At 36.0% G+C, this 17935-nt stretch overlaps 1 protein-coding gene across 2 annotated transcripts in view; it reads left to right on the forward strand.

The window, feature by feature from the left end:
- The window catches only part of BTBD8 (BTB domain containing 8), an 88596-nt gene that overhangs the window by 43651 nt on the left and 27010 nt on the right, over positions 1–17935 (forward strand). For both annotated transcript variants that reach the window (XM_082613379.1, XM_082613380.1), the window contains 5 exons: positions 5265–5354; positions 9390–9470; positions 11024–11120; positions 15744–15832; positions 16264–16366. In XM_082613379.1, coding sequence (XP_082469505.1) covers positions 5265–5354; positions 9390–9470; positions 11024–11120; positions 15744–15832; positions 16264–16366 — 460 coding nt within the window. The remainder of the gene's footprint in view (positions 1–5264; positions 5355–9389; positions 9471–11023; positions 11121–15743; positions 15833–16263; positions 16367–17935) is intronic.

The following is a 17935-nucleotide window of genomic DNA, read 5'->3' on the forward strand; positions in this document are numbered from 1 at the left end:
CATTGCTATGATTTATATCAGAGAATGTTTTGCCTATATTCTCTTCTAGGAGTTTTATGGTGTCATGTCTTATATTTAAGTCTTTATGCCATCTTGAGTTTATTTTTATGTATGGTGTGAGGGAGTGTTCTAACTTCATTGATTTACATACGGGTGTCCATCTTTCCCAACACCACTTGCTGAAGAGACTGTCTTTTCTCCATTGTTTATTCTTGCCTCCTTTGTCATAGATTAATTGACCATAGGTATGAGTTTATTCCTGGGCTCTCTGTTCTGTTCCATTGATCTATATGTTTCTTTTTGTGCCAGTACCATGCTGTTCCGATTACTGTAGTTTTGTAGTATTGTCTGAAGTCTGAAAGGGTTATGCTTCCAGCTTTGTTCTTTTTCCTCAGGATTGCTTTGGCAATTCTGAGTCTTTTGTGGTTCCATATAAATTTTAGGATTATTTGTTCTAGTTTTGTGAAAAATGTCATGGGTAATTTGATAGGGATCACATTAAATCTGTAGATTGCTTTGGGTAATATGGCCATTTTAACAATATTAATTTTTCCAATCCAAGAGCATGGTTATCTTTCCATTTCCTTCAATCCTCTTCAAATTCCTTTTTCAGTGTTCTATAGTTCTCAGTGTGTAAGACTTTCACCTTCTTGGTTAGGTTTAATCCTAGGGTTTTTGTTTTTTAGTGTGGTTTTAAACAGGATTTTTTTTTTTTTTTTTACTTTCCCATTCTGATATTTCATTGTTAGTGTAAAGAAATGCAGCAGACTTCTGTATATTAATCTTGTGTCTTGCTACCTTGCTGAATTCATTTATCAGTTCTAGTCGTTTTTGTATGGAGTCTTTACAGTTTCTTATATAGAGTATCATTCATTTGCATATAATGAGAATTTTACCTCTTCCTTTTCTGATTTGGATACCTTTTATTTCTTTTTCTTGTCTGATTGCTGTGACTAGGGCTCCCAATACTATGTTGAATAGAATTGGGCATCGTTGTTTTGTTCCAGAATTTAGCAGGGAGGCTTTCAGCTTTTCACCCTTTAGTATTATTTTGCCTGTGGGTTTGTCATAAATGACTTTTATTATGTTGAGGTATGTTCCCTCTATACCCATTTTGGCAAGAGTTTTTTTTTTTTATCATGAATGGATGTTGAATTTTATCAGATGCTTTTTCTGCATCTATTGAGATAATTATGTGGTTTATTTCTTTTCTTTTGTTGATGTGGTGTATCACATTGATTGATTTGTGTATGTGGAACTATCCTTGTGACCCTGGAATGAATACAACTTGATCATGGTGTATGATCCTTTTTTTGTGTTGTTCCTTTATTTTGTTAATGTGGTAAATTATGTTGCTTGATTTTGAAATGTTAAAGCAATCCTGCATTCCTGGAATAATTTCAACTTGGTTGTGATGTTTTATATATTCTGTCTATTGCTGGATTCAGTTTGCTAATATTTTGTTTAAGATTTTTTTTATGTATATTCATGAGATAGTTTGGCCTATAACTTTCCTTTTTTAATAATGTTTTTGTCAGGTTGAGGTCTTAAATTTATGTTGACTTCATAAAATGAGTTGGGAGGCATTTCTTTTCTTTTCTTTCTATTTTATTCATTTTTTAATGTGTATGAGTAAGATTGATTTTATATGTTTTTAAAATATTTATTTGAATTCACTGAGGAAGTCATCTTGGCCTGTAATAACAGGCCACTTTTCTTTATTAAGTTTTATCTTCATCCTTTTTTAAAGTTAAATTTATTGAATTAGAATTCATATACAATCAAATACACACATTTGAAAGTTCAATTTAATGAGTTTTGACTAATGTATAAACCTGGGTAACTCCCACCACAATCAAGATACAGAGAAGTTTCATCACCTAAAAAGCTCCCTTGTGCCCACTTACCATTAGTACCTTCCCTCTCTCTAGCCCCAGGCAAAAACTGAGTTTCACATGCTTATTTGTCATCTGTATTTCTTTGGTGAGTTTTCTGTTCATATCTTTTGCCCATTTTTTAATTGGGCTGTTTGTTTTCTTATTGCTGTATTTTCTAAATTATAGTTTATTTTACCTGTCCTAGAATTTCATATAAATGAACTCAGACGTATTATTGAGCTTGTTTTGCTCAGCATAATGTTTTTGAGCTTCATCCTTGGGTATTATGTATATCAGTGTTTCATTCAGTTTTTATTGCTGAGTAATATTGCATTGTATGCATACACCACAATTTATTTAACCATTCTCCTGTTGGACATGTTGGTTGTTTTCAGTGTTTAGCTATTATTAATAAAGCTGGTATTAACATTTTTGTGCAAGTATTTGTGTGAATATATATTTTCATTTCTGTTGGGTAAATTCCTACGAGTAGAATTGCTCGGTCATATGGTAAGTGTATGTTAACTTTTTATGAAATTGAGAAACATTTCTCCAAAGAAGTTATACCATTTTACACTCCCACCTGCATGCTGTGAAGAGTTCCAGTTTTTCCATATTTTCCTCACCACTTAATGTTGTCGGTCTTTTAAATATTTGCCACTCTAGTAGGTGTGTAGTGGTATCACATTGTGGTTTTAATTTGCATTACCCTGATCACTAGCAATTTTCAGCATCATATTATGTGCTTATTGGCCATTTGCATATCTTACGATGTTTCTGTTCAAATCTTTTACCCATTTTTTAAAGCACTCTTAAAGAGAGTGATTTGTTACAAATTTTAATATACAGAAACTATTGAGAAACAGACATGTACCTTTTTTCCCCCTTAAAATGAATCATGTACTGTTCTGACCATAGCTTTTTCTAATTTTAATCTAATGCTCAAAACTTGATGTGATGTTATTCTTTATAACAAGCCATAAACATTAGTTTTGTAGTAAAACTGTTGAAATTAATTTGGCTCTTATCTGATAATTTTTTGTGTGAGTGTGCCCATTTTTTAATAGGATTGCTTATGTTCTTGTATTGAGTTGTATAGTTCTTTATATATTATGGATTCAGTTGTTTGGCAGATATATGTTCTGCAAATATTTTTTCCCAACATTTTGCTCATCATTCCATTTTCTTAAAAGTGGCTTTAAAAGGACTGAAGTTTTAAATTTTGTTAACATTTAAATTTTTGTTTTTTAAAAAATTGGTTCATGCTTTTTGGTTCCCAAGAAATCTTTGCCTACTCAGAGTTGCAAAGATTTTCACCTGTTTTTTTTCCTAGAGATATTATAGTATTAGCTTTTATGTTTAGGTTTTGGTCCATTTTGAGTTAATTTTTGTGTTATGGTGTGATGTTAACCGTCAACATTCATTTTTTCCCCTCCAAACCTCCAGTTCCAGTACCACTAAAAAAACTTGATCAAGACTGTGTTGAATCTAGAAATTAATTTAGGCAGAATGGACATGTTAACAGTTTTGGGTCTGCAAATCCATGAGCACAGTTTAGCTCTCTCTTAGGTATTTGTAAATTATCTCAGCAATGTTTTATAGCATTTAATGTAGAGGTCTTGTACTGTTTTGTTATATTTGTTCCTGTGTATTTGACCTTGTTCACTAATAGTGTAAATGAAATTCTTTTCCTTCATTTTCTAGTTATTCATTATTATGCCTGATTATCTTTGGACATTTTATTGAAAATTTATAGAAATAATTTAATAGTCTGGGTGATGTAATTTTAATGAAGACAAGATTTCCTTTTGCTTCTGGAAAGCATTTAGGCTAGGTGGAGATCACTTTAATCCAGTAAGGGATTGAGCTCATTAAAAGCTGGACTTCAGTTCTAATAAGGGCTTGTCTATTTCCTGTTCATTCTTCTTCCTAATGTGTAGACCTTTCAGAGTCCAACTGGAATCCTGGGGCATCCACCAAAGTCTCTCCTGGGCTTCCCTGGTGGGGCAGTGGTTGAGAGTCCGCCTGCTGATGCAGGGGACACGGGTTCGTGCCCCGGTCTGGGAAGATCCCACGTGCCGTGGAGCGGCTGGGCCCGTGAGCCATGGCTGCTGAGCCTGCGCGTCCGGAGCCTGTGCTCCACAATGGGAGAGGCCACAACAGTGAGAGGCCCGTGTACCACAAAAAAAAAAAAAAAGAAAAGAAAAAAGTCTCTCCTCATTGCTGGATCCCAAATTCCAATTTGTGTACCTCCAAGCCTGTGAAGATTGCCAGAAGCTATGTTTAGCTTCTTAGCCTCTCAACCATTGCTTTTGCTTTCATATTTGGCAGTTGCCTCAATGGGAAAAGTTACCTAAAATATACTTGGATCACTTCTTTTGTCTTCTCTCTTATAACTTGTCTCAAAAGCTACCACCACGGTAGCTTTCTGATGCCGTCAAATCATGATTTCTTTCTTTCTTTTAAGAAAAAATAATACATATATAATGTAATATATATATATGTTATATATATATATTTTTTTTTCCAAGCTATTCAGCAGGAGGGTTGGTCTGAGACAACCTAGTAAGCCATTGCCAGAAGTGTCTTTCTCTTATTCCTCTCCCCCTCTACTTTTCCCTCCCAACCTCCACTAGAATATTCACATTTTCTCTGTATCTCAATTACTGTTATATTCCCTAGAATAGTGCCTAGCACAGAATAGAAGTCAGTAGGTATTTGTTAAGTGAAAGAATGGATGAATTAACATTCTATCTGGGAAGATAGAATGGACATTCAAAAGAAAATATCTTTACTATCATTTTCTCAAACTTAAGAGATAGCTAAGTAGCTATTCTTGAGCATAATTATGGTGAGTTTTGAACTGGAGCTCAGGACCTTTAGAGGAGTTCTAGTCTCTTATTGATGTTTCCTCAACATGTTATGTGACATCGTTTGGTCTTTATTTCTCCATTTGTAAATGATTTATTACTCTCTTACTCATGGAAATTGTTACTAAAATTTAAGAGCTTTCAAGAGAAAAAAAGTAAGTGGGAGTTCCCTGGTAGCCTAGTGGTTAGGATTCTGGGTTTTCACTGCTGTGCCCCAGATTGAGTCCCAGGTCAGGGAACTGAGATCCCTCAAGTGCATGGCGCAGCCAAAAAAAAAAGAGAGAGAAAAAAAAAAGATGAAAAGGACATTGGAATTAATGTTTTAATCAAGCAATCAAAATTCTTTGGTATAAGTATAGGCTTATAATTTGTATTATTAAAATCTACCAGTGAATACAATTAAGATGAATAAATTGTTATCATGTTTTAAGAGGTAAAGTTGAAGAGTTCCATAAAAAATTACATTTTGCATTGTGCATAAATGTTTGCCTGTGTTTTTTCCCCCTCTTCCCTTTAGGGCCATTTTAAGTGCGAGATCTAGTTATTTTGCTGCAATGCTGAGTGGCTGTTGGGCTGAAAGCTCCCAAGAGTACATTACTCTTCAAGGGTAAGCAGAATTTTTACAAGGCAGCTTGACTGCAAATGATTATAAATAATGCTTGTAATACAAAGCACTTTTCATGAATCTGATTTCCCTGTATGTTCAATGAAATGTTTCTCATGTGGTACAATTCAGCAAAGTACACTTTCTGAAAATGAGAGGTAGTTGGGAACATTTAGTAATAGAGATAGTGTGTTAGTCTTCTCAGACTACCATAACAAGATACCACAAACTGGGTGGTTTAAACAGCAAAGATTTGTTTTCTCACAGTTCTGCAAGATCAAGATGCCAGCAAGGTTGGTGTCTGGTGAGAGCTCTTACCTTGGGTCCTTGGGTTGTAGATAGGCACTTTTCCACTGTGTGCTCCAAGGACGTTCTTTTTAAGTACATGGGGCTGGGGGGCAGGGAGGTAAAAGGAAGGTAGAAGGAGAGAGCTCACTCTCTGGTGTTCTTCTTATAAGGACACTAATCCTATCACATCAGGGCTGGGCCCCACCCTTACTACCTCATTTAACCTTAATTATTTCCTTAGAAGCCCCATGTCCATATAGGTACACAGGAGTTAGGGCTTCAATATATGAATTTGAGTGGGTGGGGGAACACAAATATTCAGTCTGTAATAGGTAGTTTCTTAAAGAATAATTTGGATAGGTGTGGATTTCACTGACCTGTGATAGTGCAATGGTGAATCTACACAGTCGGTGGCAGTTTAAACTGCTGAGACAGTTATTAAGAGATGAACTACTTCCTTAAATGGTGAAATAGAATATTTTTTGGTCACAGATGATCACTGTGAGAATCTGGAGGGTACAATATGGGAGGGGCTCTGTCAGTAGGAAAACTGCCTGGGCGTCCTGAGGGAGCCTGTCAGCCCTGCATCATTTACACTGCTGATGTTTCCTCGACTGGGTCAATCATGGCTAGAGGGTTGGGTGTGGAATGGTGGTAGTGGTGATTCCATAACAGTGGATGCATGGAAAGTATTGATAAATTCTCACTATTTTTTACACTGGCCTATAATCTTGAGCCTTCTAGGTTACAGCTGTCTGGTTTGCTTACTAACTAAAATTGATCCCCAAATGGCTCTCATTTTTAATTTCTCAGTCTATAAAATATGGAAAATTGAAACATTATTTGTAAAAATATGTTATGTGTTTTTATTTATTTTTTGTATTTCATTCATTTAATAGAAATGAAACACATATGCAGAAGAACCTAAACCTCCTTTCTTTTTTACCAGGGTTTTAGAGAGTTGTGTTTTAATTATATTACCTATCACAGTTTCGATACACATATCACAATCTGGCAATCACCAGGTAGTTTCTGATTATGGAAGATTTTGTACTCCAAGCAAAGAGTTTATTAGCCTATGGGTAAAAGGAATGTGTAGTTGAATCAGCTGGTGAAATCTTATCATTCACTGTTGAAAAACAACCTGAAAGATATATATATCCTACCAAGAAGTCCTCTTCCTTTATGGTGGGATTTAAAATATCTGCTGAATATAGGAAGAGGGATAATGCTAGCAGAGGCCAGAATTTCTCTAAGTGTGTCAATCCTAGGGATATTCACTCTAGTGTAATTTTGGAAACATGTCCAGGGACTGTGTTTCAGATGTTTTAGATATCATTTTTTAAAACTGTCAATCTTCTCTCATTAGAACTGAATTCAATAAAATTTAAATGAAGAGATAACCTAGTTTGACTCAGAATGCAACTTCTTTGGCATTTATTAAAAATCATGCGATTCTATGTAGTGAGATAAAGGTCAAAAGAAGTGTATGATTATTGGACCTTACGTGACAGCAGGGGAAAGTAATTTACAGAGAACACTTGTCTAATTTTGTAGAAGAAATCTTAGTTGCTTATATGTTTAGTGACAATTTTTACTATCTGATACCTATTAACATATATATACCTTTGTTCCTCTCTCCAAATAGATTCTGTCCTCAGTAGTGATAATACCTTACAATAACATCATATATTTTCTAGGTTTCTTCCACACTTATGGTGCCCTTTAACTTTTAGAATCAGTCTTTTGTTTTTTGTTTTTTGTTTTTGTTTGCGGTACGCGGGCCTCTCACTGTTGTGGCCTCTCCCGTTGCGGAGCACAGGCTCCAGACGTGCAGGCCCAGCGGCCATGGCTCACGGGCCCAGCTGCTCTGTGGCATGTGGGATCTTCCCGGACCGGGGTACGAACCCGTGTACCCTGCATCGGCAGGCAGACTCTTAACCACTGTGCCACCAGGGAAGCCCCAAGAGAGGGAGAGAATTTTAAGCAGAGTGAACAGTATCTGCTAAGGCATGGATGTATAAAGAATTATAAGTAGTTCAGGTATAAGAAATGGCAGTTTACTTATCTTGGAACAGCTGCTAGAGAGGGAGAACTAGAGATCAGATGATAAAGAACATTGTACACCAAGCTAAAGAATTTAGGCTTTTTTCCAAGGTGCTATGGAGAATTGTTGAAGGGTTTTTAAAGTCAGGGGCTATATCAGATTTACATTTTAGTAAAGTCACTCTAATAACAATGTGGGAAATGGGATGCAAGGAGATAATTTCAGGCAAGAAGCCCACACGAGAGGATACATTATCATGGTACAGAGGAGAGAAACTGAGAGGCTAAACCAGGGCAGTGAAAGGGGGAATTAGACAGCAGAGGCTGAATTCAAGAAAATTTTCAAGGTATAAAATGACAGACTATAATGAGGGAGAGAATTAAGATGAACCTCCAGCTCTGACTTAGGCATTTAGGTTATTGTTCAGTCTTCTTTTTGTTATTCCTGTTTTGTTCATAGCCCTGTTGCAGGACTTCTTGCATCTTGTCCCACCTTCTATTCCTCGGTACCAAGGAGAGTGAATTATCCAACAACCATTGGGCATTGGTCAGGACAAACTCTAGATGAGAGGTAATTTGATTTCTTTTCTCCTTTCTTCTCTGCTGAACCCGTGTAAAGAGGTGATGGGGAAGAGGGGCATCTGCTATCCATCTTTGCTATCTGTTGGAGTTTTGAGGGGGCCTCAATAAATCGTATACTTTCTTCCTGCTCAAAATGAGACAAAAGACTCAGCAGATGAAGTTAGAAAACATTTTGTTGATTTTTGATAAAAACTGTTAAAGCAGTAAAATGTGCTTTAACGCAAGAGCCAAAGTTGATTTGCTTGCTATGTCTACTCTAAGACAGCCCACATGAGAGAAAGTCTGAATCTGGACAGCGGATGCACTTCTTCCTCATCACCTCTTACCACTGGTTCAGCAGAGAAGAAAGGAGAAAAGGAATCAAATTACCTCTCATCTCAAGTTCCTCTTGATCAACAGCCAGTGGTTGTTGTCTACCAACCAGATAATTAACCTCCCTTGATACAGAGGAATACAGGGTGGGACAAGATGAGGAAGTCCTGTAACAGTGCTATGAACAAAATAAGAAAAACAGAAAGAAGACCGAATTTGGGGTGTTGGGAGAGGAAGTCATGAATTTAGAGTTTGAGATCTAGTAGTCAGTGGGACATAAAGATTATCACTTCAGACTACTTCTTAAGTCATGTCTTTACTTTTAAATCTGTAAAATGAGGATCTTGGCAGAGCTAGAGCCACTGGATAGGTATTACAAATTAAGAAATCTATACAGCATAACAAGACTCTTTCTAGTGAGTAGAGTTGTCCATCCCAGGCTTTAAGCAAGACCAGAGGCCATTTGTCAAGGATGCTGAGAAGGATTTCTTAATGAGCCAGAGGTTGAACTATGACCTCTAAAGTCCTTTCTAACTTTGTCTATCATGGAAGATGCCCAAAAAATAATCCGTTATTTTATAATATACTAATAACATTTTATAGCATATAAAAACCCATAGCTGCAGTTATGCTTCATTTTTAAATTAATGGCATACCTCATGGATGTTATTCGAAGAATATATTCTTCAGATAAAAATGAGATTAGAACTTTATCTTGGCTAAAGTTTATGGGAAAATAGAATGTATCATTGCTATCAGTTAAATCTTAATTATTTCTGGATTTGAGTGTAGCTTTCTTTTACTTTTCAGGATAAGCCATGTAGAAATGAATGTTTTGATACATTTTATATATGGCGGAACTTTGGACTTTCCAGACAAAGCTAATGTTGGGTATGTATGATTTTTTAATGATTTAAAATATAAAAGTATTAATATTTTGTGGCTTCTGCTTTGTTGAGCTTTGTTTAAAAGTGTCAATGAAGTAGAAGCTTCAATTTTATTGTCTATTTTGCCTATCTTATGTGTATTTTGGGAATATCTAAAAATAGTAAGTCACCTTATTTAGAAGAAAAGATGATCTAGCAACTCACAGTAATAAGATTAAGAAAAGTCTATTACACTTAAATTATGTTAGAAAAACTTAATATTTGTTTTGGAAAATAGATGACAGGTTTTTATAAAATTAACTGAACTTTTATCAAATTTGGAATAATTTTTTTACTACTTTATTTTTTAATTTTAGGGTGTCAAAATAAAAGGAAAAAAAACCTAAAATTAATCTGAGAATTTAGGCATCCTAAAGATTAACGGGACTTCCCTGGCAGTCCAGCGGTTAAGGTTCCACGCTTCCACTGCAGGGGGAGTGGGTCCGATCCCTGGTCAGGGAGCTAAGATCCTGCATGCCGGGTGATGTGGCCAAAAAAAAAAGTAGTATGATTCTTTAGTACTCTATGGTGAAATGCCGTCTAAGCTGCTGAAATCCTACTGGAGAGTGAAATCTATTTTGCTATTCTAATTTTCTGAATGTTCTCTCCTTTTATTGCTATTCTAACATCAGGCAAATGAAGGCTGCTCTTTTAATTTTAAATATTCATTAGTTCCTTTAGTTATAAACTGAATAAATATGATTTGGGGGAGAAGGTATCATGAGTCAAAGGGATTAAGTACTGAAGTTTTGCCCCTGGAAACCTATAAGAAATTTTATCATGGTATCAAGGCTTGTAGGTTTCCTAAGTACCTAAAGTATGTGTGGGTACTCAGAAATACTTGCCAATTGAAAGAAGCAACGGAAACCCTCTGAATCATTGGATGCCATCTCCAATCTTATGGTCATTTGTAGGCATTTTCAATATGATAAGCATCAATTAGTTGCCCTCCCCCTAAATTTTTATTATTCGTATTTGTTGTGAAGAGTTGTAACTTCTACAGCCTTTGAAGCAGTTTCCTGGGCTTTGTTGCATATGACTAAGAATATGAGGGGAGTTCAATTGAAACATCTCCAAATTTACTTCGTGTTATTCCCCACAAATCAAATCAAGTTATGGGCTTTCAACTTTTGACCTATGTCCTTTTTATAATCTATAAAGAGTATCTATTATGTAGGGTATAAAGTTGGAATTAAAATAATTAAGATTGGGCTTCCCTGGTGGTGCAGCGGTTGAGAGTGTGACTGCCGATGCAGGGGACACGGGTTTGTGCCCCGGTCTGGGAGGATCCCACATGCCATGGAGTGGCTGGGCCTGTGAGCCATGGCCGCTGAGCCTGCGCATCCAGAGCCTGTGCTCCGCAACGGGAGAGGCCACAACAGTGGGAGGCCCGTGTACCGCCAAAAGAAAAAATTAAGATTATTCCTTTTTCTAAACTATATATTATCAAAAAATTATTGTGTATTATGCCTTGGTTTTTAAATTGAAGAATTAACAGTGCATCTATTTTTATTTTAGGCAGATACTCAATATGGCTGATATGTATGGACTAGAAGGATTAAAAGAAGTAGCAATCTATATTTTAAGAAGAGATTACTGTAATTTCTTTCAGAAGGTAATTATTGAGTCTTAGAAATCTTTTACCTAGTGCTTAAAGTCACCCATTATTACCTACTAGCTTTTTAACTCTGTTAGTATTGTCATTTTAACTAATGAGAACCCTAACTGAGAAATAACTCTTAGGATGTGCTTGCAGAAAACAGAAATTAATTCAGATCATTTTAAGTTAGATAAAGTTGAGGTGGGGGTTTACTGAAATGATATGGAAATATTCTATATAATTCAAAGGTGGAGTGTATGGTTGGGACTCGCAGTTAGGGTTTGGAACTAAGAGAAAGGAAGTTTGGGAACTACTTTCTCCGTTTATCAAAGGGCTACACAGTGCTTCATTGGTTCTTTTCCCTGAAAGGACATTCCTCCTTCCTACCACTTCTCTTTATAGCATGTACTTGGGGTGTGATATAGTTCTCTTCTACTTCTCTCCCCCATGTGCTATATGAATAGTGACTTTTTAATTTTAGTTTTTGCAAATGTAAATTTATTGTCTAAAAAAAGATACTATACTATGCATTTCAAAGCCATTTTGTACATTATTCTTAGATTCACCATTGTTCTAATTTTCTCTGCTATTTTTTATTTTCTTATTTACGCTTTTCTACATTTTCTAAATTTTCTACCATGGTCATGTATTACTATTATAATCAACAAAAAACAAATCTTAAAAGAATTTTTTACATCAATAGTCCCCTCTTATTGGCTATTTGAGCCAACAATATGCATTGTAATTATGTAATTTTAATAATTTTAATCACATTTAAATTTAGATTTTTTTTGTTGGATAGGACTTTTCCTATCTGTCTATAAGTTGTAGCTGAGGAATTACCCCATGTGCTAAAACAGAGTCATGAACTGGGTCTACCACCCCTACCAACCCTTCAAGGTTCACAGAGGAACAGTTAAACTCCTTAGCTACCTTTAATCAACCATTCATTCCAGCCTCTATAAGTAAGGGAGCTAGAAGAAGGAGCACAGTCTGTGGTGTCCTCAGCATTGCAGAAAGTGGAGAATCCTGGTGAAAGACTTTTCCTTCTCTTTCATCTTCCCCCATCTTCCCAGCCAAGAGAAAGTTAAGAGCCTGTTCCAAATAAAGATTAAAGATAGGGGTATCTGCAGTGAGGAGATAATGTCTTCTCAGCCCCGAGATGGACATCTATCATATCTGTATAACCAGTCCACTCTGGAACTTCCATCAAAGAAGAAAAGAAAGTACTAAGAGATTTCTTGGAAGAGCCTGGAATATGTCTCAGGAACCAGTGAGAATATACTTGAATATGGAGATTTCTTAAGGGAGGAGGAGGCTTGCTGGAGAAGCCAGTACTAGCCTGGTGACTAAAAGCAGTAGTTATTGTCATAGATAGAAAAAAATAATGGAGAGTCCATTCCACACCCCAATTATACATGGTATGCAGGGAAGGAAAGGGACCTTAGTGGTTCAATGAAGATTAGAAGAGACTGATACAGGGTCAAATGACAGTGTCCCACATAAGGAGGCATCAAGCATCATGAACCCTAGAAGAACCTTTACCACTGAGAGGTTAGGGTGAAGTTCAGTCTCTCTCTTAACAAGCCACCACATTAGCAAAGGCCACCAACATCTGGATTAGAGTAGTAGTCAAGGACATCTTCCTATTACCATGTTGGTCACTGGTTAGTTACATAAGGTGACCACAGCCATCCATAACCCTCTTCCATAGGAGTTAGACCCACAAAACGGAGGAGCAAGAGACCATGTTCTATTCTCCATTCCAGATCTCCCCAAGTAAAAGTGTAGTCAGTGATGGGGAGTGAAAGATTTAAATCGAGTATGAGATAGGTGTTTAAATAGTACTATACTGAATTTCAATACCAAAAGTAACCAGAAGTTACTGGAATTTGCCTATAATCATTAAAATATGGGAAAAGAGGGAATTTGACACAGCATGGTTGATAGCACTAATTGGGGAAAGAAAGTTTTGTTAGTATCTCCTTTAAACTGAGACTCCTCAATAAACCAATTGTATGAAACATTTAAAAAATAATCTCTTATATGTATTGTCTTTGGACCATTGCCTCTACTTTTTAGTATGTTCATGAGTATACACAGGTTACATGCAGCTTCTTATATTTTACTTTCAATAATTCACTTAATTTTAAAAATACAAAAGGCATATTTGTTGCCATTAAAACAACAGAAGATGAAATGCTTTTAAATTATCAATATGGCATTTTGTTGAAAATTTTACTTTATTTTGATGAAGTCTGTATTACTGTGGTAACAGATATTTGAGAGCAATTTTTGTTTTTATTGACCTGATCTTTAAATTATTTGCTTTACATATTTTAACAATATATATTTTGATATATTTTTGAATGTATAATTTTTAACTTCTAGATCTCAATTATGCAGTTTCTTGGCAGTGACTTAAATATAGTAAATCTATAATAGCACATGCCACAGTAATATATGATGGGATATAATATGGTGGTTTACTGGCCCCAGAACTCTTGGCAAGCTAGCTTCAGTCATTTCATTAACTTCACAATCTTGCCTTTTTTAAAAGTAAATTTTAGAACTTCGTTTATAGGATTATAGTGGGTTTTACATTATGTTTTTTGCCACTGATTTAAAAATATATCTTAGGTTATAATTTAAATATATGTCTTCCCAAATTTTACAAGCAGGTTTTGAAGATGACTAAAGGTCAGTCATCCTATTACAAAGACACTTAGGATATCAGCATTTCCATATAAGTAAAATTCTTAGAAAGCTAAAGTTATCCCTTTAAGCCAGGGGTAAGTATACTTTTTCTATAAAAGGCTAGATAGTTAATATTCTAGGCTTTGTGGGCCATACAGTCTCCATCACAACTACTCAGCTTTGCTGTTGTAGACCAAAAACAGCTATGGACAATATGTAGATGGAACAGCATGGAAATGTTCCAATAAAACTTTATTCACAAAACAGTGGTGGGCTAGTTTTGGCCCACAAGCTGGTTTGCTAGCCTTTGCCTTTAAGCAGCAAATTATTTTGCATTTTAATATTTTGTATGGAAATTATTCTTAAGTTATACATCAAGTAGTGGACTTTGTGTTGTGGAGGGCTGGTTATTCCTAAATAAAATTAGATTGCTAGACTTCTTAACTCTTGTGCTTACTTTTATAATTTTTTATGCTTCTGGATGCTTTTAGGTTGTCAATTATGTCTATACCAGTAGTCTCTTCCCTCATACTACTTTTATCTTATCTGAAGTGGGTCAGAAAACCAAATTATTTAACTTAGTAGAATTACTGTATAATTTATATAGCAATAGCCATTTCTGATTTTAGGACAATTTAGAGTACCTTCAGTTATCTCAAAGGGAATAACTAAATTGTTGATGTGCAAAAAAAGGTATTTACAGTTAATTTCCTAAGTAGTATGTAACACCTTTAGGAGAAGGGTATTAGGAAATCAAATTAATAGCAATTTGTAATTTTAAAAGTTGGGGGACTTCCATAGTGGTGCAGTGGTTAAGAATTCGCCTGCCAATGCAGGGGACACGGGTTCGATCCCTGGTCCAGGAAGATCCCACGTGCCGTGGAGCAACTAAGCCTGTGCACCACAACTACTGAGCCTGTGCTCTAGAGCCTGTGCGCCACAACTACTGAGCCTGCATGCCTAGAGCCCGTGCTCCACAACAAGAGAAGCCACCGTAATGAGAAGCCCACGCACCGCAATGAAACGTAGCTCCTGCTTGCCACAACTAGAGAAAGCCCGCGCACGGCAACGAAGACCCAACGCAGCCAAAAATAAATAAATTAATAATGAAATGGAAAAAAAAACTATTAAAAAAATTGGAAATCAGTGACCTTATTTGAAGGACTATGCTGGAGGCATTTCTGAAGAAGCTTTTGCTCTTCTCTGAGTGCAGGGTATCTTCAGATACACATTTAGAGACTATATATACATATTGGTTGATTGCTGGTCTTTATTAAGTGTATAAACTCAAATAACAACTAATGAATGTGTACAAAGCGAAGCTGAACTCTATTCACCCTAATAGGGCAATAGATGTGCTTAGGAACATAGTCTAAAAAACTGAAAATACATGGCACAGGTAATATGTAGCACATATTGAGGCTTAACACCAAGAGCAGTGAGTTCTTCACTACTTGTATCTACGTTTTATTTATTTATTGTTTTAGTTCATTACCTCTGTATATGTGCTTTTTAAAAATATGTTTATATAATCATGATCTAATTAAATTCTGTCATTTTGTTTGAGGTCAATGTAGGACCTCCCATTTCACATGTACTTAAAGTTATATTTATACTTTAGGAAGCAGATTAGACCATATGGTTGTGTTGCAATGTGATGTGCTAGAAATTATTATACCACTTGTACTCTAGAAAATATTTACGCTAAAAGAAATTAGAATATAAACTGTGTGCATTCTGGCAGCTAAAAGAACTCAAATGCTATGCTATAAAAACTAAAGTTTATCAGTGATACTTGATTTTAAAAGAATAACAGACTTTTGAATTACATATATTTATTCTCCAGTTTAGGTATGTAAATCAGATCATTTTTATGAACCAAATACTTTTAGCCTCTGTAAGTTGAAGAAGAATAAATGTAGTGTTTTCTGTCAATTTTAGCCTGTTCCCAGAAGGTTGGCATCTATATTAGAATGCCTGATTATTGCTCATTCAGTTGGAGTGGAAAGTCTTTTTGCTGACTGCATGAAGTAAGTGAACTGAAGTAGTGCTGATACTATTAATTTAGGGATTCTGTTCTTCCATTCTCCTAATTTTCTGGGAAATTTTAGACTTGGCCTATTTTCTTGGGCACAATGTAAATAGCTTAATGCTTAACTGGTTACAACAATTGAGGAGAAGTATTGATGTAGATATTACTCAAGATGCTTGGAATCAGTGTTATTTTAGCTGAACCATGGTTACTAAAATCCATGCACATAACCCAGAGTGGATTTGAAATAAATGTTTACAGAAAAGGGAACTTAGTTAAGTCCATTATAGCACTCACAAAATTAACTGTTAGGGTTAGTCAAAACATAATATATGTAAAACTTATATTATTGAAAACCAAAATGTTACTGAATATTATAATGAAAAATATTTTCATTTCTTTAACTTGAGATTCTTTGATTTTTAACAGGTGGATTGTAAAGCATTTTGCAAGGTTTTGGTCTGAGAGAAGCTTTGCAAATGTACCTCCTGAGATTCAGAAAAGTTGTCTTAATATGTTGATTCAGTCTTTAGTAAGTATAACCTGAATACTTTGTGTTTGTCATTTATTAAATTTTATATAGGTACTTTCTGTGTTTTAAATACAAATGTAGAATTATATTATAAAAGCAAGATGAAAGGACCAATTCCAGATAACCCAGAACCAATTCAGAGAATCTGTCTTTAAGACTCTGTTCCTCTGTACCAAATGCATTAGAATTCAGTCAGAGAATCACAATCACTAGAAAGTACACGTTGGATCATGAACAAAAGGGGCATGGTGCCAGGGTCGGTTATGCATTGGCTCAGTAGCAGGGACCTCGACTCATTAAGGTGGATTTGGGTGCAACACTGAAACAGTGGCACCATTCTCTAAGAGGACCAGCCATCTACCTGCTGGCAGGTTAATTACATTGCACCACCTCAACATGGAAAAGGCAGTGCTTTGTTCGCAGCGTAATAAACATTTGCTCTGGATATGGATTTGCCTTCCTTACTTCCAGTGTTTCTAGTAAAACCACTATCCGTGGACTTACTGCCTTTTTCACCACCATAGTATTCCACACAGCATCACTTCTGACTAAAGAACTCACTTTATAGCAAATGAAGTATGGCAGTGGGCCCATGCTTACTGATTTCACCTGTCCTACTGTGCTCCCTATCACCCTGAAGCAGCTGGCTTGATAGAATGGAGGAATGGCCTTTTGAAGACTTGTTTACAGTGCAGCTACGTGGCAGTGCCTTGTGGGATTGGGGCAGTGTCCTCCAGGAGGCTGTGTATGCTCTAAATCAGTTTTTGATTTATGATGCTATTTCTTAACATAACTAGGATGCATGGGTACAGAAATCAAGGTGTGGAAATGAGAGTGGCTCCACGTATAATTACTCCTAGCGATCCACTAGCAAAATGTTTGCTTCTTGTCCCTATAACTTTAGGATCTGCTGATCTAGAGGTCTTAGTTCCAAAGAGAAGAATGTTTTCACCTATGAACACAGTGATTCCATTGAACTGGAAGTTGGGACCACCTCTTTCTGGCCACTTTGTAAATCAGTAGGCAGAGAAGGGGAATTGTTATTAGATTGAGCCTGACTGTTTTTTTTTTAACATCTTTATTGGAGTATAATTGCTTTACAATGCTATGTTAGTTTCTGCTGTACAACAAAGTGAATCAGCTATATGTATATATATATCCCCATATCTCCTCCCTCTTGCGTCTCCCTCCCACCCTCCCTATCCCACCCCTCTACGTGGTCACAAAGCACCAAGCTGATCTCCCTGTGCTATGCAGCTGCTTCCCACCAGCTAACTATAAGGAGAAATTGGGTTGGTGCTATATAATGTGGGGAAGGAGAAGTATATCTGGAATGCAGTACTCCCATGTCCTATGGTTAAAATCAATGGAAAAACTCAATTTAAGCAGCACTGATACTGGCCCAGATTCTTCAGGAATGAAAGTTTGGGCCACCTTACCAGATAAAGAACTATAAACAGCAGGGGTACTTGCTGAGGACAAAGGGAACATGTAATGGTTGCAGGAAAAGGTAGTTATAAATACTAGGTATGACCACGTGACCAGTTATAGAAATTAGCACTGTAGTAG

This window comes from Mesoplodon mirus, assembly GCF_964341445.2.
Source record: "Mesoplodon mirus genome assembly, chromosome: 3".
Taxonomy (NCBI): Eukaryota; Metazoa; Chordata; class Mammalia; order Artiodactyla; family Ziphiidae; genus Mesoplodon; species Mesoplodon mirus.